The sequence below is a fragment of the Schistocerca americana genome, chromosome 9, assembly GCF_021461395.2.
Source record: "Schistocerca americana isolate TAMUIC-IGC-003095 chromosome 9, iqSchAmer2.1, whole genome shotgun sequence".
In the NCBI taxonomy this organism is placed as follows: domain Eukaryota; kingdom Metazoa; phylum Arthropoda; class Insecta; order Orthoptera; family Acrididae; genus Schistocerca; species Schistocerca americana.
Window position 1 is genome coordinate 211,514,635 of NC_060127.1, and position 23,455 is coordinate 211,538,089.

At 42.2% G+C, this 23,455-nt stretch overlaps 1 protein-coding gene across 1 annotated transcript in view; it reads right to left on the reverse strand.

Annotated features, from left to right (window-relative positions):
* LOC124551109 (L-xylulose reductase-like) overlaps positions 1–20,733 on the reverse strand; it is a 65,508-nt gene extending 44,775 nt beyond the window's left edge. The window contains exons 1-2 of the mRNA XM_047126047.1: positions 20,583–20,733; positions 277–541 (exon numbers count right to left, since the gene is read on the reverse strand). Coding sequence (XP_046982003.1) covers positions 277–541; positions 20,583–20,634 — 317 coding nt within the window. The 5' untranslated portion in view covers positions 20,635–20,733. The remainder of the gene's footprint in view (positions 1–276; positions 542–20,582) is intronic.
* Positions 20,734–23,455: the final 2,722 nt, after the last annotated feature.

Genomic DNA, 23,455 nt, shown 5'->3' on the forward strand with positions numbered 1-23,455 from the left:
TCACCAGGAAACGTTGGAGAACTGCTGTTTGTGTATGAGAAATCGGTTGGAAACTTTCCTCATGTCAGCACGTTATAGGTGTCGCCACCGGCGCCAACCTTGTTGAGTGCTCTGAAAAGATAGTCATTTGCGTATCACAGCATCTTCTTCCTGTCGGTAAAATTTCGCGTCTGTAGCACGTCATCTTCGTGGTGTAGCAATTTTAATGGCCAGTAGTGTATTTGGTACACGGTCGGTATACACTGAATGGCTGCAGCTGAGAGGCGAGCGCCCTACTTGTCGACGTCGTCCTTGGTGGCGCTGACGAAGTGGTTGAGGCAGGCGATGCCCGCGTTGTTGACGAGCCCGTCGAAGGGCGGCTGGCCGGCCAGCAGCTGCCTGGCGCGCGCCCAGTCGGCCACGTCCACACACAGGGGGCTGATGGAGAAGCCCTCGGCCTTAGCCTCGGCCGCCAGCGTGTCCAGGTGGTGCTGGGTGCGGGACAGCGCCACCACATGCGCGCCGCACCGCGCCAGCGACAGCGCCACCTCGCGGCCGATCCCTGGAAGGCACAGACAATAGCCCGTCACAAGCAAATCACAACAATGCCAGATCCGAAATCCTAAAAAACAATTATTGTCCACAAACAAGTGTTACCACGGGCTGGAGCCGGCCGGAGTGGCCGAGCGGTTCTAGGCGCTACAGTCTGGCACCGCGCGACCGCTATAGTCGCAGGTTCGAATCCTGCCTCGGGCACGGATGTGTGTGATGTCCTTAGGTTTAAGTAGTTCTAAGTTGTAGGGGACTGAAGACCTCAGCAGTTAAGTCCCATAGTGCTCAGAGCCATTTGAACCATTTGAACCATGGTCTGAGAAAAAGTCATAAATCTACAGGGTGTTACACTAAGATACGGCCAAACTTTCAGGAAACATTCCTCACACACAAATAAAGAAAAGATGTTATATGGACATGTGTCGGGAAACGCTTAATTTCCATGTTAGAGCTCATTTTAGTTTCGTCAGTATGTACTGTACTTCCTCGATTCACCGCCAGTTGGCCCAATTGAAGGAAGGTAATGTTGACTTCGGTGCTTGTGTTGACATGCGACTCATTGCTCTACAGTACTAGCATCAAGCACATCAGTACGTAGCATCAACAGGTTAGTGTTCATCACGAACGTGGTTTGGCAGTCAGTGCAAAGTTTACAAATGCGGAGTTGCTAGATGCCCATTTGATGTATGGATTAGCACGGGGCAATAGCCGCGGTGAGGTACGTTTGTATCGAGACAGATTTTCAGAACGAAGGTGTCTCGACAGGAAGACGTTCGAAGCAATTGATCGGCGTCTTAGGGAGCACGGAACATTCCAGCCTATGACTCGCGACTGGGGAAGACCTAGAACGACGAGGACACCTGCAATGGACGAGGCAATTCTTCGTGCAGTTGACGACAACCCTAATGTCAGAGTCAGAAAAGTTGATGCTGTACAAGGTAACGTTGACCATGTCACTGTATGGAGAGTGCTACGGGAGAACCAGTCGTTTCCGTACCATGTACAGCGTGTGCAGGCACTATCGGCAGCTGATTGGCCTCCACGGGTACACTTCTGCGAATGGTTCATCCAACAATGTGTAAATCCTCATTTCAGTGCAAATGTTCTCTTTGCGGATGAAGCTTCATTCCAACGTGATCAAATTGTAAATTTTCACAATAAACATGTGTGGGCTGACGAGAACCCGCACGCAATTGTGCAATCACGTCATCAACAAAGATTTTCTGTGAACGTTTGGGCAGTCATTTTTGGTGATGTCTTGATTGGGCCCATGTTCTTCCACCTACGCTCAATGGAGCACGTTATCACGATTTCATACGGGATACTCTACCTCTGCTGCTAGAACATGTGCCTTTACAAGTACGACACAACATGTGGTTCATGCACGATGGAGCTCCTGCGCATTTCAGTCGAAGTGTTGGTACGCTTCTCAACAACAGATTCGGTGACCGATGGATTGGTAGAGGCGGACCAATTCCATGGCGTCCACGCTCTCCTGACCTCAACTCTCGTGACATTCATTTATGTGGGCATTTGAAAGCTCTTGTCTACGCAACCCCGGTACCAAATGTACAGACTCTTCGTGCTCGTATTGTGGACGGCTGTGATACAATACGCCATCCTCCAGGGCTGCATCAGCGCATCAGGGATTTCATGCGACGGAGGGTGGATGCACGTATCCTCGCTAACGGAGGACATTTTGAACGTTTCCTGTAACAAAGTGTTTGAAGTCACGCTGGTACGTTCTGTTGCCGTGTGTTTCCATTCCATGATTAATGTGATTTGAAGAGACGTAATAAAATGAGCTCAAACATGGAAAGTCCATGTCCACATAACATATTTTCTTTCTTTGTGTGTGAGGAATGTTTCCTGAAAGTTTGGCCGTACCTTTTTGTATAAGCTTTTGGTCTGCGTTTTGGAGGACGAGATATTATGGTCGTGGCGTAATCATCCCCACGCGTTCTCATCAAAGGTTGGAAAGATCTGCTCTCCCAGTTACTTGACGAAAGTGTTGCAGACTTATTTAACGCTCTGATGCTGGCGCTGGATCGAATAGATCCACTCGGTAGTGTTTCTGTGCCTACGTCCCAACGCCTGCGGTGTTATTTACCCCGCCTCTCGTCTATCCCCCTGACTCGGGCATTCACAACAGGCAATAGTGTGTTTACTTTATAAGCTCCCGTCTTCTTTGAGATTATATGGGTTAATTAATGAGTATTATGTTACATTCCTCTTGTTTTAGCTGACGGTGTACATCGAGACTTAGTTCATTGTTAAATGCAATGGTGTGCGTACTGTAAGACCTTCGGTACACACACCATCAGATTATTTGCTTTGTCGCTCTACAAAGCAGGCGAGTGTCAGCAATATGTCTCGTGGGCTTATCGTGGCGTGTTTATCTTCTGCCGTTAGGTCAGACGATAGAAATGCCACTTGCACGCTTAGAGTAGCAGATTGACGGTGACCAACTTTAAACAGAACTTGATTAATTTTCACACACATTTATTAAAATAATAAATAACATAGACATTATGTAACTTGATTCTGGATGCTGTTTACAAATGACAATCTGAAGTTCCTTTGGTCTTGGTACGTTAATCTTATTCTCACATAACTCTGATACTTGACAAAGTGTCTATTCCTTTATCTTCATGGCTATGTAGAGGAATATGATAATCTTATTAGGCGCAGACTGAAACTTGTCTGCAGACTAATGCAGACTGACTAATCGGAGGTCTGTACACTCGTTATAATACCTCGCGCATTCAGGTATCACTGCGCGAGTGTGATTCATGAGGAGAAAAGGTTCTATGTTAGCAATCTCATTGGCTGCGTGACATATTAATACGCGGATCGGCGGAAGCAGAATTTGGTCCGCCTCTAAGACAGCGCCATCTCGTAGTGCGGAGACGGACGAGCGCTGCGCCTGCGCTGTTGTGCTTAGCGGGGCGCGCTCTACAGGGAAGGTTGTGTACGCGCTGACTACGCGGAACTATGTACACAACAGTGGTACATGGGTGTACCCAGTGAGGGGCAGCTGCCCCCCCCCCCCCCCCGCCCCCCCCCCCCCCCCCTAGAAGATATTCGCAGTTTTTCACTGGTTTATTGTTTTATTTACTAAGAGGTGCTGTATGTTGTCTCGAGTCCTTGTTTCCGGAGACTAGTACGACCTGCCCCGCCCCCCCCCCCCCCCAGTTCAGATCCTGGGTACGCCCTTGGTGTGGTACTAACTGATGGAGACGCATTAAGAACTGGTAAAATTTAATTTATTTCCTTTATCACACTGCACAAACATAAACACACTATTATTCAAACTGTGTGCCACTACTGTTAAACATAGAGATAATTCCTTCGCCACGCAACCGCCTTTGGCTCACGCAGCCTACACCTTCGACAGCTTCTCAACAACTGCCTCTGCTTGCGACTGTCTGCGCCACTGGGCATTGTCGCCCTCCAAAGAACAACCACTTACAGATACTGCACACCAGTACCCTCACAACTTCCACAAGAGCGACATCTTATTTACAGAGTATAGCGTCCCCAGTGAGGTAATACGAAAGTATTTTTAAAAAACTGTATTTATAAAGAGGAGACATTTAAAAATTGAATAATATGTATTTTTATCATTTCTCTGTGTAAGTTTCGAGGGCAAAGAAATATAACAAAATGATCTAAAGAGACAAAATACGCTCTTTTGTTAATTTTTTAGTCGTCTTCACTTCTTCTCTTTTCTTGGTTGCGTGTAGACGGACATCTTGCGAGTGCTGGCAAATGTAAGCATATTTGTATGAATTAAGCAGATAATACATTAATTTAATATTATTGTGCACTTTTAATTTGTAAGAGGTGATCCCGATTTCATGTCCGCCTTCCTTGAATTAACCTGCATTCGAGTAATTTACAGTTCAACGATCGCAGCGGCCGTTGCAGCCAACGACGCCATTACGTGGCGATATTAACTTATTAAAAATTAGCGGAAGCGAAAAACTCGCCCGCTATTAACATAATATTCATTTTTCACCACAGCCGCATGAAGTTGCAGAAATACGTAGCTTTAAGTTTCTTATTTTCAGTACCATAGCCGAGAGCCAGAGCCAGGACTCCGACTACAATGCAATGGTTAACGGAGGTAAGAAAAAATACCCTCGCACGTGTGTGGGCCGCAATTGTAATTAATAGCTAAAGATTTTTTGCTTTAAAGTGAACTGACTAGCCGAGGAAAATAATATGAAAGGTTTATTCCATTGTTCAACTTATGTGCTCATCTTTTAAGATTCAGCGAGTCTAACATTCATTAACGTAACAAATAATTTAAGATTAATATTGTTAAACATGAGAACTTCACAAAAGCATTTAACCGTAAATCAAAATTGAATGAAATATCATTTTTATTAAGGCCCACCACGTAAGTCGGCAACAATCAACATAATAATAATATATTACATTACGACGGACGCGAGAAGAGGAGCGACGGATCGCACAGATACCACGCCAGCATCCCCGTAAGCATTCTTGATTCATTGAATTTTCCTCAGTGTCATTCTTCTCTATGTTTTACCTTCAACCATTCTGCATGTGAAGTGGAAATTATTATTGTGCACTTATATAATAGAAACTGTTTCTGCATCTCTTCGATCCAGCGCCAGCATTTACTTTCTAGTCTTCCTCGTTCCTTTACAATGGTCTGAACTACTCTTTTTATTTTTAATTTGTTTTGCAACTATAGAATGTTAACATTGTTTACAGGACTGTTGTTTGTCTGGACATGCGATCAAATGAAATTCTGGATACACGCAATCCAGAAGTTACAGATTTTCAACAAATTTTGTTTCAAGGCAGCGATGACGAGGGCGAAAATACTGCACACAGGGCTCCTATTCTCGATCTGTTCAAACGTGTATGAAATCTTACGGGACTTAACTGCTAAGGTCATCAGTCCCTGAGCTTACACACTACTTAACCTAAATTATGCTGAGGACAAACACACACACTCATGCCCGAGGGAGGACTGGAACCTCTGCCGGGAGCAGCCGCACAGTCCATGAATGCAGCGTCTCAGACCGCTCGGCTATTCCCGCGCGGCGGAGACGAAGAGATAATTACTGATGCCTAAGAAAGCACAGAAGAAAGAGACGACTCAGAGACTGAACAGAGTGACACAGACGTAAGTTCAGGTGAGGAAGATGGCCACGTGCATCGTTGTTATAGGAAGAGAGGAAAGAAAATAATCAAATCATTCGATTGGTAAAAGGCACAATACACAAACCGCAGGAAAAAAAAATCTCCGCATAAGGCTTCCTGGTGTCACTAGGAAAGCAAATAATATTGAAGGAATTTCAAAAACATGGGAATGCTTATTTGACCAGGAAATGCTGGAAATGATTGTAATGAACACGAACCAATACATTAGAATTGTTCGAAGCAAGTCCGTTGGGACTTAGTCGAGATAAAAGCCTTCATTGGAGTTCTATACGTAGCTAAAATGCAGAAGGCGGGAAGGAAAGGTCTTCAAGATCTGTGTGATTCCAAGGGGCTCGGAAACCAGATACTTCGGTTGACCATGAGTAGGTACAAGTTTCATTTTCTGTTATAAGCTCTGCGCTTTTGATGGTACACAATCACGTAGTAAACGCAGAATAGGGGACCGCCTGGCGCCAATTAGAGATTTATTTCAAATGTTTGTGACGAACTGCCAATCTTGTTACGTTGCAGGCCAAAACGTCATCATTGACGAGAAACGCGAGGCCTTCAGAGGCCGTTGTTCTTTTATCCAATATATAGTGTCGAGGCCGGCAAAGTATGGAATAAAAATAATTGCTAGAGTTGATTCCAAACTGTTTTACACCTGCAACATGGAGATCTATGCTGGCAGACAGCCAGATGGCCCTTTTCAGCTTGATAACAAAAGCAGTGACGTGGTTGAACGTTTGGTGGCCCCTCTCGCTAATTCAGGACGTAACGTCTATGCTGACAACTGGTTCAGCGATGTAAATCTGCTCCGTGATTTATCAGAGCACCGGCTGTCATATGGTGGAACTCTGAAAACAAATAAATGGCAGTTTCCAAAAGAAATGAAAGACGTGAAAACCATGGCTGCAAATTCTAGCATATTTGCTTACAGGGAAGAAGGTACGATCGTTTCTTACGTCCCACAAAATTTCAAGTATACTTTATGACGCTGAAATTGACGAAAACACAGGAGATGAAAGAAAACCTATTATGATAAATTATTATAGCACACACAAAATTGCAGTTGATGTTTTTCAGAAATTGTGCTCTGCCCACAACGTTCAGAGGGGTACACGACGCTGGCCCATGGTCGTATTTTATATTCGATACTGAATGCTGCTGGTATAAATTCCCAGATAATTTATATGGGAAATGGCAACGAAAGTCTCCTCCGACGGTTGTTCGTCAGCTCTTATGGGAACTCTTGGAAGATCAATTGGTAAAACGAAGTCTGCTTTCCAGTCTACCTCAGACCCTGACTAAGGGCAATATTGAAATTCTGCTGCAAAATCGCCGACCTTTAGTTCTTGTTGGTGAGTGAGCCGACAGTGCCGACTCCAATCAAGGAAGACGGAAATGTTGCAAACCCTGCCTCACAACTAATACAAGAAGGCTGAGGAAATATTCGCGAAAATGGTGCAGACAATATCTGTGTCTTCAACACTGTGATTTTGTTTGCGTGAAGGATGTGAATTGGGTGCTCCTCCAGAAGAAACATGAAAACGCCTATTATTTGTTATATTTTTAGTTGTAAGTAGGTTACTTTTCAGGACTTCTGTATGTCATACACACCACGTAAAACATTTTCTGAACATTAAATTTTTCGAAGCGTAGTTCCTTACTTCTATGTTGTATGTTTATGAAATAATTCTCTAATAAATATATTAGAAATAAGTTTCACACCTGTGAGGCCAATACTGGATTTCAGAAAATCCCCCCACTTACAATCTTGCAGGATACATGTTAAAATTACTAACTGAAAATTTCTAAGTACAAGAAGACAGAACCATTAAGACACTACACAGCTAAAACAACAAATAAAAGATATAAAAATCCCAGACACAGCAACACTCTTCTCATTTTCTCATTTGTTATAGAAAGCATGTATTCCAACATACCAGTACCAGAAACAATAGAAATCATACATAAAAACTTGAAAACTTATTGTCTTCTCTCCGATGAACAGATTAAGGAAATATGCACATTAATAAAGCTCATAACAGAACAAAATTACTTCCAGTTCAGTAATGAATTTTATTTATAAGAAGATGGGTTACAAATGGGGCCCCCAGTTTCATGAGCCTTAGCAAACATTTTTGTAAACCACATTGAACAGATCATTTTCACAAAAGCAGTAGCAAAAGAATACAACATATTGTACTGGTTCAGGTATATGGATGACATCCTTTGTTTAACAAATGAACCACAAACAAAAATTGAAAAACTATATACTGATATCAGCAAGATACATAAAAATATACAATACACAGTTGAAAGAGAACAAAACAATCAAATTAACTTTCTGGATATAAGAATAAAAAACAAAACAATAAGCTTATGTTTGAAATTTACCGTAAACACACTGCAATGGACATTATCATTCCCAATCTTCGAGCCACCCACATTCACAAAAGCAAGCAACACTTCGACACATGCTCCATAGACGCAACACAGTACCACTCACCAAAGAAAGTTACCAAAAAGAGCTGCAGATAATAATGCAGATAGCACAAAATGATAGTTATAATAATAATACAGTCACAAAGCTAAACAAGAAAACTAAAAGTAAGATAAAAGCGGAAAGCACCAAACGACAGACAACAACACAACAGAACCAAACACAAACATGCAGTCCCATAACAACTACACAGGATAATCAGAAAAAGCTGAAGAAAACACAAGATAGTACACAATGCCATACAAACACAAACTCACCCATAAAATCACCAACATTTTCAAAAGACAGAGAATAAACATAGTATACGCAACAGAAAATTCTGTACAAAAATACACCCGAAAACTGGCAAAAAATAGAGTCATTTACCAGAAAGCAGGTATACATCAACTACAGTGTAACAATTGTGAAGGCAGATACATAGGAAAATGAGGTAGAACATTTAATGTCAGATACAAAGAACACATGAAAGCTGGAAATATGGGACAAACCACTCAAAATCTGCAGAACACCTAAGAAAATATGATCACAAACCAACCACTAGAGAAGAGGACATGAAAATAATTAGGATCAACAATAAAAAGCACCTCCTAACCCTGCAAGAAAAGTACCACATACAGAAAACCAAAGTAGAAAGAAAAACCCTGTTGAACGACCAAGTATGCATGCCAAGCAATTCATTATTTACTCTAATAGATAAAAACATAGAATAACGCTCCCAAAGAGGATTAATATAATAATACTGTCCAATGCAATAATAATACTATCCACAATCTTCACACTTACTTATCCAGGAACCCCTCCACAGAATGATGAAACGGAAAGTCAAATCAGCTGTCACCAAAGTTTTCAACCACTCGCTAACAGCTAGTACTACAACATACAATTCAAACCACCAACCTAAAAAAAAATCGCGTTCGTCGGCTCTCTCTCTCTCTCTCTCTCTCTCTCTGTGTCTATCTATCTCTCATACACACACACGGTATAAACACAATGAATAGAAATTAGTCGTTAACATATACTTCGTACTTTGTTAGGTTGGCAACAAGTAGGTAATCGTGCCAAAGAGAAGGAAACACGTAACTGAGTCGTAATATTTACGTTGTGAAAAGCAGTGTCCGATGAAATTGTTGTATCGAGTGGCAAAAGAACATAGTACACCCCAGGAAAGAATGAGAAACGTGGTGAACAGTATGAAGAAGGTCAGAACGTAAAGTTGTGCTTGTATGTCAGTAATAAAAGAGGTAGTGCGACCTCCAGACCAGATGTGAGGAAACGCACATCAGCAAATCGTAAGTAATTTCTTTTTTACAAAAAAATCGCGACGTGAACTATATCCTTATAGATCTCCTTTATAGATGCCTTAGAACAAGATAAGGCGAAACGCGTATGGGATAAATAAATTAAATAGCGGCAGGAAAAGGCAGTTTTATTTACAAAACAAATATTTATATGCTTGCTGCGGACGATGGCCACGCAAATTTGTCACTATAGAAGGTAATTACCACAAAACCAATTCCAACAACTACTACAAAATCTTACGGAAATAAATACAACATTAACCCCCCCGCCCCCCTCCACGTCAGTACTAAAAGATGAAGTTGAAAAGCGGCACACAATAACAAAGAAAATGCTAAAATCATGGCAAAGGCATTCAATAAACTTTTGAATCGTGAAGAACCCAAAGAATTTTTGCAAATCAATGTAAATATCCCAGTTAAAACGGAACCTAACAAATTAGATGCTCCAGCCTTCCAAGCAGTAGAAAGAGTCCTCAAAGGACGAAAAAATTATAAAGCATGTGGAGAAGATCAGGTTTTTATTGAAATGTGGAAATGTTCAAGTGACACAGACAAAGCCTTCATACACAAGGCTCCAACAAAAATTTTTGGTAACACAACAATTCCTTGAACATTGGACGACAGCTATCATAAACCCACTATAGAAGAAGGGCGGTAAGAGCAATTCAGACAACTACAGCGGAATCTCTCTCCTAGACCGCACATACAAGATTTTATCCAAGATCCTACACGGAAGATTAGGGAACAAGTAGAACAGGAGTTAGGGGAATACCCGGGAGGTTTCAGACTATGGAGAATCCGTGCAGAGTGTATCATTAGTTTAAAATTGATTATGGCATACTACACGAAACGAAACAAACGTCTTGCAATGGCATTTGCAGATTTTAAGAAGGCATATGACTGCCTCCATAAACCTTCAGTAGTAAGAATGTTAGGGAATTTGCCGGCCTGGGTGGCCGAGTGGTTCTAGGCGCTATAGTCTGGAACCGCGCGACCGCTACGTTCGCAGGTTCGAATCGTGCCTCGGGCATGGATGTGTGTGATGTCCTTAGGTTAGTTAGGTTTAAGTAGTTCTAAGGACTAGGGGACTGATGACCTTAGTAGTTAAGTCCCATAGTGCTCAGAGCCATTTGAACCATTTTTTGTTAGGGAATTTTGACTTCAAGCAAAACTAATTAAATTACTAGGACTTACTCTGACCAACACCAAATCGAGGGTTAAGTTTAGAGGAGAAATTTCTGAACAGTTGCTTAAGAAAACAGGCTTAAGATCAAGGTGACTGTCTATCACCGTTATTGGTCAACTGTGCCCTGGAATACACATTGAAAGGATAGTACAGGAATAACCTAAAGAACATAAGAATTGGTAGTGCTGAAACTAGTATAAGTTTGAACTGCTTGGGATTTGCTGATGATTTTGCTCTCCAGCCAACAATGTTCAAGAAATCAGGAAAAAAGTTAAATCATTACAAGAAATAGCACAAAAAATTGGCCTCAGAATACCATTTAAAAAGACAGAGATTATGCAAACTGGCTCACCACTTGCGAACAAAATTACAAAGCGAGGACGAGAAATCTAAATTTTTGAAAAAATTAAATATTTAGGTGATATCGTAACTTACAGTCTAAGTGAGAAACCGTCTTGGCAAAACAGAACAGAAAAACTAAACAAAGGAAATTACATTTCCAAAACCACCTATTACAAAAAATCTATCCACACATGCAAAATTAAAAAAATATGCAGTAGTTACACAATCAGAAATAACTAAAGTAGCTGAAACCACCTTCAAAACAACAAAATTCTAAACACATAGAGAAGAATAATTAGGACATGCATAAATAAACAATATCGAGTAAATGGGCATTGGATAACAGCTTCAAATGAAACAGCGTACAAGAAAATAGAACCAGAAAATTATGTCTCATTCTTTGGAATCTGATGAGAACGCCAGAAAACGGAATTGGTAAGGGAATAATAGAAAATTGGGGAATAGTAAGAGCAACATCAAATGGACTACAGAAATTAATGAAGATGTAAGAGAACTCCAAATTACAGTAGACGACCTAAAAAGAAAACAGAAAAAAAACACAATCCTGCATGACACACCAACCATGCTACAAACGAAGATCAGTAAAAGGGCGGCAGGAAGAGTGATCTCAGACGAAGAAAGAAAGAAAGTATCTGAAAGAATGAAGATTTATTGGGCAGACAGGAGAGTAAAACACACTTCATACAATAACAAATTATAGCAATCCCTGTACAGCTAACTCTCTATTGAATTTATTATTGAATTATTATTGAACTGTTCTAGGCGCGCAGTCCGGAACCGCGCGACTGCTACGGTCGCAGGTTCGAATCCTGCCTCGGGCATGGATGTGTGTGATGTCCTTAGGTTAGTTAGGTTTAAGTAGTTCTAAGTTCTAGGGGACTGATGACCACAGATGTTAAGTCCCATAGTGCTCAGGGCCATTTGAACCATTATTGGACTGCATTGTATAAACAGTGTAAACATTTGTATAAATCACTAGAGGCCATAAAAAATGAATGGAAATGAGTATTTTATTATGTTATGTTTATAAATATTTTCAGCACCAAGATTTTTATACAATTATAAAAAAATTTATAAGATAAAACATCGATTTTTATGTTACAAAAAATCTTTGTACCGAAAATTTCATAATATATCATACTATAATTAATTTAATTAATTTGTAAAAAATATTGTGCATTAAAAACATGGCAGGTGGGCTCTGCGTTCCCAATCGCTACTTACAGGCGTCAGAACACCAGTAGTATATAAAATACCGTGTAAACGTGTACAGTTTTATGTCGGACATATTGTGCGTAATATTGAGCAGTTCTGTGTAGAACGAGAGAGATGCTTTCGTCTATGGCACCCAAAGAAATCCGTGGTGGCAGAGTATTCTCTGGAAAACGGACATTGTACTGCATTCGACACGATATCTGTTATTAGACGGACTAATAGTTTCTGGATAGCGTAATAAATGAAGCGATCGAGATGAAAATTTGCGACAATCAGTAAGGGCGGAGGCCTGCAGGTAATGACGGCTTGGGACTTGCCGTCGGAAGATTGTTGTGTGCGCTGCGGGCGCGCAAACGAAACATAACTTATACAGCGGTGGAGCGACCACCAGGGACGCCACAGAAAGCAGCGTAGTAGCTATAATCTTATGCAAAGAAAGTCGTGGGACACCTCCCAGTATCGTGTCGAATCTCCTTTTTCCCGGCTTAGAGCAGCAACTCGACGTGACGTGGACTCAAAAAGCCGTTTGAAGTCCCACGCGGAGAGCCACACTGCCTCTATAGCCGTCCGCAATTGAGAAAGTTTGCCGGTGCAGGAGTTTGTGCACGAACTGACTTTTCGATTATGTCCCACGAATGTTCGATTGGATTCATGTCGGACTATCCGGGTGGCCCAATCATTCTCTCGGATTGTCCAGAATGTTCTTCAAACCAGTCGCAAGCAGCTGCAGTCCGGTGCCAGGGCACAGTGTAATCCACAGAAAAATCCATCGTCGTTTGGAGACATGAAGTCCACGAATGGCTGTAAATGGTCTCTAAGTAGCCGAACATAATGATTTCCCGTCGGTGACTGGTTCAGTTGGGCCAGACGGTGCAGTCTATTCCGCGTAAACACGGCCTGCACCATTGTGGAGCCACCACCAGGTCGCACAGTGGCTTGTTGACGACTTGGGTCCACGGCTTTGTGACGTCTCCCCAACACCCGTACCCTACCATCAGCTCTTATGAACTGAAATCGGGACTCATCCGAGCAGGCTACGGTTTTCCAGCCGTCGAGGGTCCAACCGCTATGGTCACGAGTCCAGGAGAGACGCAGCCGGCGGCGTCGTGCTGTTAGCAGAGGCACTCACGTCGTTCGTGTACTGCCGTACGTAGTCCGTTAACGCTAAATTTCTCCGCGCTGTCCTAACGGATACGTTTGCCGCACGCCCACATTGACTTCTGCAGTTATTTCACGCAGTGCTGCTTGTCCCTTAGCACTGACAACTCTACGCAAACGCCGCTGCTCTTCATACGTGGTGAGAGGTAATACCTGAAATGTGCTTGTCTGCGCACACTCTTGTCACTGTAGATCTCGGAATACTCAAGTCCCTAACCATTTCCCACATGGAGTGTCCCATGCGTCTAGCTCCAACTACCATTCCGCGTTCAAAGTCTGTACATCCCGTCGTGGGGCCGTAATCACGACGGAAACACTTGCGCATGAATGACCTGAGTACAAATGATGATCACCTGAAAACTGTCTTGTGATTCTAAACATACAAACACACTCACATAAGCGGCCATAAAAAAGTTTCCGTTAGAAGGCCGTGCAGTCCAGAGTCGGTATGCCAACCAGAAAAAATCACCGTGAGCAGTGGGGAAATCACCATCTTGCGGATGACATGTAAAAGATGAAGACAGAGGAAATCGCGACTTAAATACTGTTTTAAGCGCAATTTTCAGGAATTCCTTCACCAAATAACAAGAAGTAAATAATCCAGAATTCGTATCAAGAACAACTGCCAGTGTAGTAACTTAGAAGCGCAGCTTAAAGCACTAAATACGCGCAAGTGTTGTGGTCCACATAGCATACTAAATAGTTTCCTTACAGAGTATGCAGATACAACAGCTCCACACTTAGCAATCATATACAACCGCTAGCTCGGCGAAAATCCGTACCAAAAGACTGGAACGTCGCACAGGTCACTCCAATACTCAAAAAAGAAAATAGAAATAATTTACTGAATTACAGACCCAGATTACTGACGTTGATTTGCAGCAGCAATTTGGAATCGATACTGTGTTCTTACATTATGAATTACCCCGAAGGTAAGTGTCTATTGACACATAGTCAACACGGATTCAGAAAATATCGTTCCTGTAAAACACAACTAGCTTTTTATACGTGCGAAGTAATGAGTGCCATCGACAGGGGATATCAAACTGTTTGCATATTTCTAGATTTACAGTAGGCTTTTGACTCCGTTCCTCACAAGAGACTTTTAATGAAGTTGCGTGCCTACATCGTCAAAGTTATACGCGTGGCTTCGTGATTTGCTCTCAGAAAAGGCACACTACGACGGTAAGCCATTGAGCAAACAGAAGCGTTATCTCTCGTCCTCCGAGGGAGTGTCATAAACCCTCTGCTGTTCCTAAACTATATAAACCATTCAGGAGACAATATGAGCAGACTTCTTAGATTATTTCCAGACAATGCTGTCATTTACCGTCTATAAAAGTCATTAGAAGATGAAAACCAGTTGCAAAGTGACTCAGACACGATTTCTGTACGCTCCAAAAAGCGGCAGTTGTCCCTGAATGCCGGCCGGAGTGGCCGAGCGGTTCTGGGAGCTACAGTCTAGAACCACGCGACCGCTACGGTCGCAGGCTCGAATTCTGCCTCGGACATGGATGTGAGTTATGTCCTTAGGTTAGTTAGGTTTAAGTAGTTCTAAGTTCTAGGGGACTGATGACCACAGATGTTTAGTGTTCGGAGCCATTCGAACCATTTTGAACAAAAATAAATCCGTTAAATTTCCGTTACACAATAAATCACACACATTTAGAACTGTCAGTTCGACTACATACCTAGGAACTACAATTACGGACAACTTCAATTGGATCGATCACACAATGTTGCTGGGAGGGCAAACCAAAGACCGCCTTTTTTTTTGCAGAAGAGTTACAAGATGCTACAGCTCTACTAAAGCGACTGCCTACACTATGCATGTCCGTCCTCTGGTAGCGTATCGCTGTGCAATACGGCATTCTTAACAGATAGGATTGGACATCGAAAAAATCCAAGTAGCAGCAGCTCGTCTTACTAATCGAGTTGGGGTGGTAATCGTTAAACCAAAGGCTATTTTTTTGCGGCGACATCTTTTCATGAAATTTGCAACACCTACTGTCTCTTCTGAATGTGAAAATATTTTATTGCCTCCAGTCTTCGTAGGGAGAAATGATTATCGTAATAAAACAAGAGAAATGAGAGCTCCTACAGAAAGATTTAAGAGTTCATTTTTCCCACGCACTGTCAGGGAGTGAAACGACAGAGAAACAGCCTAAAGGTTGTTTTACAAGGATGTTAATTTGTGAATCCGTGCTGACTATTTGTTAATACACTATTACCTTCGAGGTAACTCACAACATTCGAACACAGTATAGGATTTAAAATGCTACTGAAAATCCTCGCCAGTGATATGAGTGTAATTCAGTGAATTATTCCTATTTTCCACCCACCTTTTTAACATCTCTAGGCCTTTTATTTGAAAGGGGACTGTCCGATATGCCATGTCGATTTTCAACAAGTTTTGGCCATAATTGTTAATGAAGTTGTGAATCTGATAAATGTACTCAACATCTATGGTATCGATGCAAGCCTGTGTTTTCAGACCCAAGATATTAGAGTAACCAGAATGAGATTTTCACTCTGCAGCGGAGTGTGCGCTGATATGAAACTTCCTGGCAGATTAAAACTGTGTGCCCGACCGAGACTCGAACTCGGGACCTTTGCCTTTCGCGGGCAGTGCGTGGGAAAAATGAACTCTTAAATCTTTCTGTAGGAGTTCTCATTTCTCTTGTTTTATTACGATAATCATTTCTCCCTACAAAGACTGGAGGCAATAAAATATTTTCACATTCAGAAGAGACAGTAGGTGTTGCAAATTTCATGAAAAGATGTCGCCGCAAAAAAATAGCCTTTGGTTTAACGATTACCACCCCAACTCGATTAGTAAGACGAGCTGCTGCTATTTGGATTTTTTCGATGTCCTCCATCAATCCTATCTGTGTAGAGCACTTGCCCGCAAAAGGCAAAGGTCCCGAGTTCGAGTCTCGGTCGGGCACACAGTTTTAATCTGCCAGGATGTTTCATATTAGAGTAAGTCAGAGAGTAGCAGTGTGTAGTGTGTGTTAGACAGTCTGGCGATATACTCGGTTTGTAAAGGATGTCAGCTGACCTGACGTGTAATGGAGGCAGCATTACCCAAAAAGAATTTTCTAATAATGTATTCTGACGAAAAACATTGTGGAACTCAGATGATACGAATGCAAGAATGTCAAAAGGGAGGTTTTCTACGGTAATTAGTTTTTATATTCGTTAATTGTGTAGTTTCTTATTGTTAGAACATTGTGTATGGTTAAAGTTTACTGTAGAAATTTTACAGTGACGTACATGGCTTGGTTTTATAATTGAAACAAGTGTCAAGGAAAGTAATTGTAGACAGGAAAATTATTAAGATATATTTTGCTAACTTGTCTTAATGAAAGGGTGTATATTTGTTATGATTTAACGAAGCATAGCTATACTTGGAGTCTTTATTCAACTTTATCAATCGTTAAGTTTAGTTCCTCATCTTTCATTTTTTAGCCTTAGGAATGTGTTTGTATAGTCGCAGTGGACATCGTATCCCCCCCATAGCTCAGTGTGTTCGGTCAGAGGGCTCCTCGGCCGCTGTAATAGAAAAAAAAAAGAGAGAAAACTGAGTCAAGGAATCAACGATCAACTTGAACTGATGTCTTGTGACGTCCGCCCAGACCAAACGCAACGAACTATATCGAACAAAAAAAAGAGTGGTCAGCGTGACGGACTGCCGTGCTACGGGCCAGAGTTCGATTCCTGGCTGGTTCGGGGATTTTCTCCGCTCATGGATTGGGTGTTGTGTTGTCTTCGTCATCATTTCATACCCATCTGGTGCGCAGATTACCCAACGTGGCGCCGAATGTGCTAAGACCTGCACCGAGGCGGCCGGACCCGCCCCGTAAGGGGCCTCCCGGCCAGTGACGCCAAAGGCGCATTTCCATTTTACTGCGCATCGTGTGTGCTTTAAAAGCATTTTTTGTGAAAATTTGTAAGATACCATCTTGCATTGCATATCTCAAGTACGGCAAATAATATTTGCGCACAGGTTGGCCAACAGATTTAATTATCATCAAAACCATGTGCACTGTAAAATACAGCGATTGTCGGAATGTACGTATTTGTGAAAATATCATAATAATTCAGAGGTTTCATATCAGTAAAAGATTTCAGCAAAGTGCTATGTTGTTAGTTTTCAAGCAGTTTATCAGAAAGTCAGATGCGTTTACCTACATGTTCATTTCCTCTGAAAGTAGAGTAACGGTTCTGGTACAGTGATTGTTTTCAAGGCTAAAGATAAAGATTAATTGTATTCAGGGATAACATTCTAATCGGAATAATTTTGTTTTGCAGTCAGACAGCATAAGTAAATTCCATTGAAGACGGGTTACTTTCTTGCGGACGGGTTGTTTAATATACCGACTAGTCTGCATTTCACATCGTGTAGCGTGAGCTCCACATGTTTACATTCAAAAGTTTAATATTAACACTGTTCTATACATTTATCACATAGTAACTTGATACATACAGACACGTGTTTAGAAGTATTTCAGATTACCTTCATCCTGCCGGCCGGGGTGGCCGAGCGGTTCTGGGCGCTACAGCTGGGACCGCGCGACCGCTACGATCGCAGGTTCGAATCCTGCCTCGGGCACGGATGTGTGTGCTGCCCTTAGGTTAGTTAGGTTTAAGTAGTTCTAAGTTCTAGGGGACTGATGACCTTAGAAGTTAAGTCCCATAGTGCTCAGAGCCATTTGAACCATTTTGAAACTTCATCCTGGAAGCCTGTGAAGTGATGTTGCACAGGGGTTTCTTCATAGGCTTGAGTATGTGGCAATCAAGAGGGCAAAAGTCAGGAGAATACGATGCGTGTGGCAGCACCTGGAGCCCCATTTCAGCTTTGGCAGCCGTAGTCTTCCGAATCGTAATCGTAAGGGGGCGGGCGTTGTCGCGTTGCTAGAACACCTTTTAATGACGGTGCACACTCTCCACAAATTGCCACCAGCCGCCTATGAATATCAGCGGTGTCTACACCCTCCTTCCACAGAAACCACGTCTTCCAGGGCTGTCTTTGATGATCACACCACATATTGCGCACTCATGTAATGACAGCATGTGGGACTTAGAGCGACTACCCTGCCACATATGGTTTGACCAAAGTACTACATACTTGCAACTATAGCTATCAGTCACACGGCGCGCGCAGAATGATGGGAAAAAATACCGTGTAATTCAATATGGAACGCACCTCGTAAGTGAAGACATCAATGTCGTTGTTGTTGTTGTCTTCAGTCCTGAGACTGGTTTGATGCAGCTCTCCATGTTACTATATCCTGTGCAGGCTTCTTCATCTCCCAGTACTTACTGCAACCTACATCCTTCTGAATCTGCTTAGTGTATTCATTTCTTGGTCTACCTCTACGATTTTTACCCTCCACGCTGCCCACCAATACTAAATTTGTGATCCCTTGATGCCTCAGAACATGTCCTACCAACCGGTCCCTTCTTCTAGTCAAGTTGTGCCACAAACTCCTCTTCTCCCTAATACTATTCAATGCCTCCTCATTAGTTATGTGATCTACCCATCTAATCTTCATCATTCTTCTGTAGCACCACATTTCGAAAGCTTCTATTCTCTTCTTGTCCAGACTATTTATCGTCCATATTTCACTTCCATACATGGCTACACTCCATAAAAATACTTCCAGAAACGACTTCCTGACACTTAAATCTATACTCGATGTTAAATTTCTATTCTTCAGAAACGCTTTCCTTGACATTGCCAGTCTACATTTTATATCTTCTCTACTTCGACCTTCATCAGTTATTTTGCTCCCCAAACAGCAAAACTCCTTTACTATTTTAAGTGTCTCATTTCCTAATCTAATTCCCTCAGCATCACCCGACTTAATTAGACTACATTCCATTATTCTCGTCTTGCTTTTGTTGATGTTCATCTTATACCCTCCTTTCAAGACACTGTCCATTCCGTTCAACTGCTCTTCCAAGTCCTTTGCTGTCTCTGACAGAATTACAATGTCATCGGCGAACCTCAAAGTTTTTATTTTTTCTCCATAGATTTTAATACCTACTACCGACATCACTGAGATGATTTAAACACACAACTCACTTAATGTAGGCACTCAAGTAAATGAATTTTTCCGATCAGGGTTAAATTTTGATTATATAACCTCAGGGGCACACCCAGGAAATAAACATAAAACTTCGTGTTAATATCTAAGCGACAGTCAAATTAAAACCAGACAGATGTAAAAAAGAAAGTAAACTAATTATTATTTCACAAGTAATAAGCGTAAATGTTGACAACATATGTCCCACTGTGAGACAAGACAGTCAGCGCCTTCACGGACAAATATTTGCGGTTGCCTACGGAACCATGATTGCACCCAGGTGTGTACGTCTTCGTCCGAAGCAAATCGACGCCCACGAATGTCTTTCGTTAGTGCTTAAAAATACAGACTGTCTGGAAGATGTGTAACAGCTGTCGAGAGACACTTCTGCAGCATAGTCGAAACATCAGGCACGCCAGCTACGAAAGGTCACGATGAACTTCTTCTATGATCGCCAGTGCCTGCTGCTCATTAACTTTCTGGAACACTGCGCCTCAATTACCGCACAGCGGTACGTGGACTTTCTGCGGACACTGAAGTCCAAACGCTCAGAAATGTTGACGGACGGCATCATTCTGTCGCAGGATATTGCCGGCCCTCATGTTGCCAAGGTTGCCTCGACTATGCCGCAGATGTTGCGCTGGGAAACCCTTACACATGCTCCACGCAGTCCCGATTCCTCTTCAAGTGGTTTACACATTTTTGGAGACCTAAAGAACGACAGACGTCGTTGCGCTTCGGACGAAGAGGTGCGTTCCTGACGACCGTCACGGTTCCGTAAGCAACCACAAACATTTTTCCATTAAAGGGTTGACGCTCTTGTCTTACAGCGGGTTAACTGTGTTATCAGTTATAGCGATTACTTTTGAAATAATACTTTATTTTTCTCCCACCTGTCTCGTTTTCATTTGGCTGCTCCTTATACACGTAACTGTAATGCAACTGATGATGGCAGCATGCTACCGAAACGCTTCGTGCTAATAAATACTAGAAAAAAGCGGTAGAAATTATTAATAATGTATTGCACTGTTGTTGCCGCTTTGGTGATGTACCTCGACCCGCTCCCGTCACCAGGACGCGTTGGTTCTTGAAGCTGATCTCCATGTCCGAAGCACAGAACACGTACACAGTGCGCCGGGCGCTATCGCTCCGGCGCTTAAGTAACCGAAGCCGCAGCCTCTGCAGCCGTCATGCGAGAGGTCAACGTGAGGATCAGTCTGGTCTGGCGGCTGGGCGGGACGCAGAGGTCAGTCGGAGATGAGTCGCCTTTACGTAACCGCCACCTCTGTGGATCGGATCGACGGGTGTGTTTACGACGGCTTATCTGTCCCATCCGGCAGCAGACAGCACCGAGTGAGGAGATTCCCGCTGAGGCATGCAGTGCTGCGTAGATTGCGAGGGAAAGCTTGTTTATGTACCATATTTACTCGCTTTTACTAAAGCCTAGTTTACACGACGACACTAGGTTGCAGGCAAGTGCGCTACCGTCCACTGCGCATGCGCGCCGCGCGTTTGCGCAACTCGTTGGTGAAACAAAACACTTTAGGCGTGTTCCAACTTTGGCGACACTAGTTGCGAGAGTTTCGACGTTATGTGTTTTCGTAGAGTGTAGACAAACGGAAATATGAATTGGGGAACGGAGAATAATGTTCGCTTTCTAGATATCTATGCTTTGCGTAGGTGTTAGTGGGATTTCAGTATTGCCGATTACAAAAATAAGCAACATATTGTTGCCACTCAGACCGCCATGTGCGATCATAACATAGACAGTTTGACACTATCTGAACTGCAGGGCAAAATTTATTGAGTTAGGAGCACATATACAACCGAATTCAGAAAAATACAAGCAAGTGTAATTCTAGCTGCGCCAATGCTCTCGTCTACAAGACTAAAATCCCATCGTTCGAGTTCTCCAACTCTTTGTTAAGGAATATTGTTGACAGGAGGAGAAGGCTACACAAATTCAAGAAGCTGCATTCTTCATTCAGTATTTAGCCATTTAAACGTCGCTGCAGTGCTCACCATTCACAAATGCTAGAATTTTGAAATATTGCCACTGTAAAGATCTCTCTTTAAGAGAGTAGTTTGCAAACCATTCTCTTCTTAATGCGGCCCGTTTCGATTAATTATTATTGCTAATGTTAATAATTATTACTGTTAATAATTATTGGCGTTAATGAAATAGCGTCATCAGCAACTAAAACCGCATCTTATAGCATGCCGAGTGTTCTCGATTGTTATGCACGCAATATGATTTGTAATTTCAGTTCTGGCGACAGCGCTGCATGCATTACACTACCTTTATTACTTATCGTATTATTAACTCTATTTAGAAGAAATAATTAAAACAACTTCTTGGATCTTCCGTTATAAGTTATTTCAGCAAGGATGCTGAGCAGCCGAGCTAACGTCTTTTCTTCATCCAGTCACGAATCGAAACACGTTTCTTATTTTTTTCTTATGCAGCGATTCCATGCAACAAACTTTAACTCCATCACAACTCGTGCGACGTGCGGCTGCCAAAACTTTCATTTCAGAGACGACTCAGGGACCCACAAAACGACGAAACTGAAGTGTATACTGGCGTCACCGTGTCTACAGTCATATACCAAACAACTTGCGTGCAACTCATTCCACGCAACGAGTGGCGCAACCCAATGGCGTCGTGTAAACTAGGCTTTACACTGATGGCTGATAAAAATGCAACTCCATTAAGCCATAGCAACAAGCGCCAAAATGTCATGATCACCTTCTAACGATCACTGCAACGTCTTGTAATTGACAAAATTGCTATTGAAATGTGTGGTAACTACGTCTGTTGAGTAGCCTAGTAATTGTAGTTTGACTTACTTCGAGATAACGTTCAAAACTAAATAAGTGATGAATTTAATGGAAGGAGAGGGCTTCAGTTTTAACGTTTTGCTGATCAGTGAATTGCTTTGAAGTTATTAATCAGCCAGTTATTTTTGAGATATTATGCACACCGGAACCGAAACTCAAATTGTTCCGATTTGCGAAAAAGTGGCTGGAGTGCTGAAGATCTTAACTTCCCTAAAGTGCTTTACAAACTGGACTCACGAGAAACGTGGAGCCAAGTGACGGAAGTAAAATCTCTAGAAACAAAAGAAAAAATAGCGCAACAAAAATTCAAGTATATAACAGGGAATATCGCTCAAACGAGTACGCCTGCGAATGTAATATGTTGTTTTACACTGCAGACTATAATCATAATGACTAGTACACCCGTAAACGACGCAAACCGGCATTTTTCATCAAAACACACCCACCAGAAGCTAATGTTGCGAGCAAGTAACATGGCGAACGTCGTCTTTAAGTTTGAAATATTGTGACAACTTCCCTTACTATACCTCAGTGTTAAATATAGCGAAATAGTTTATGTAATTGCAGGATTCGAAACTTGATTTTCGTAGTAACTCAATAGTAATCTCAGAACCTTACGATTACGCGGACTATACTTCCCACTGAGGTTTAGCAAGGGAAGTTGTCACAATGTTTCAAACTTGAAGCGACGTCCGCCATACTACTTTCGCCCAACATTAGCTTCTGGTGGAAGTGTTTTCTTGAAAAATGCCGGTTTGCGTTGTTTACGGGTGTACTAGTTATTCTGATTATAGTCTACAGTGTAAAGCAACATATCACATTCGCAGGCGGACTAGTTCGAGCGATATTCCCTGTTATATATATGAATTTTTGTTGCGCTATTTTCTTTTGTTTCTAGTGATTTTACTTCCGCCATTTGGCTCCACGTTTCCCGTCAGTACAACTTGTAAAGCTCTCTGGATGAACCGACCAAACACAGCAAAATATGTTCTCAGCATTTACGGGAAGAGCACATAGATCGAATGTATTTCAACAGTCCGTATTCAGGAAAACGTTGGACCACGAAAGCAACCTTTCCATGTCA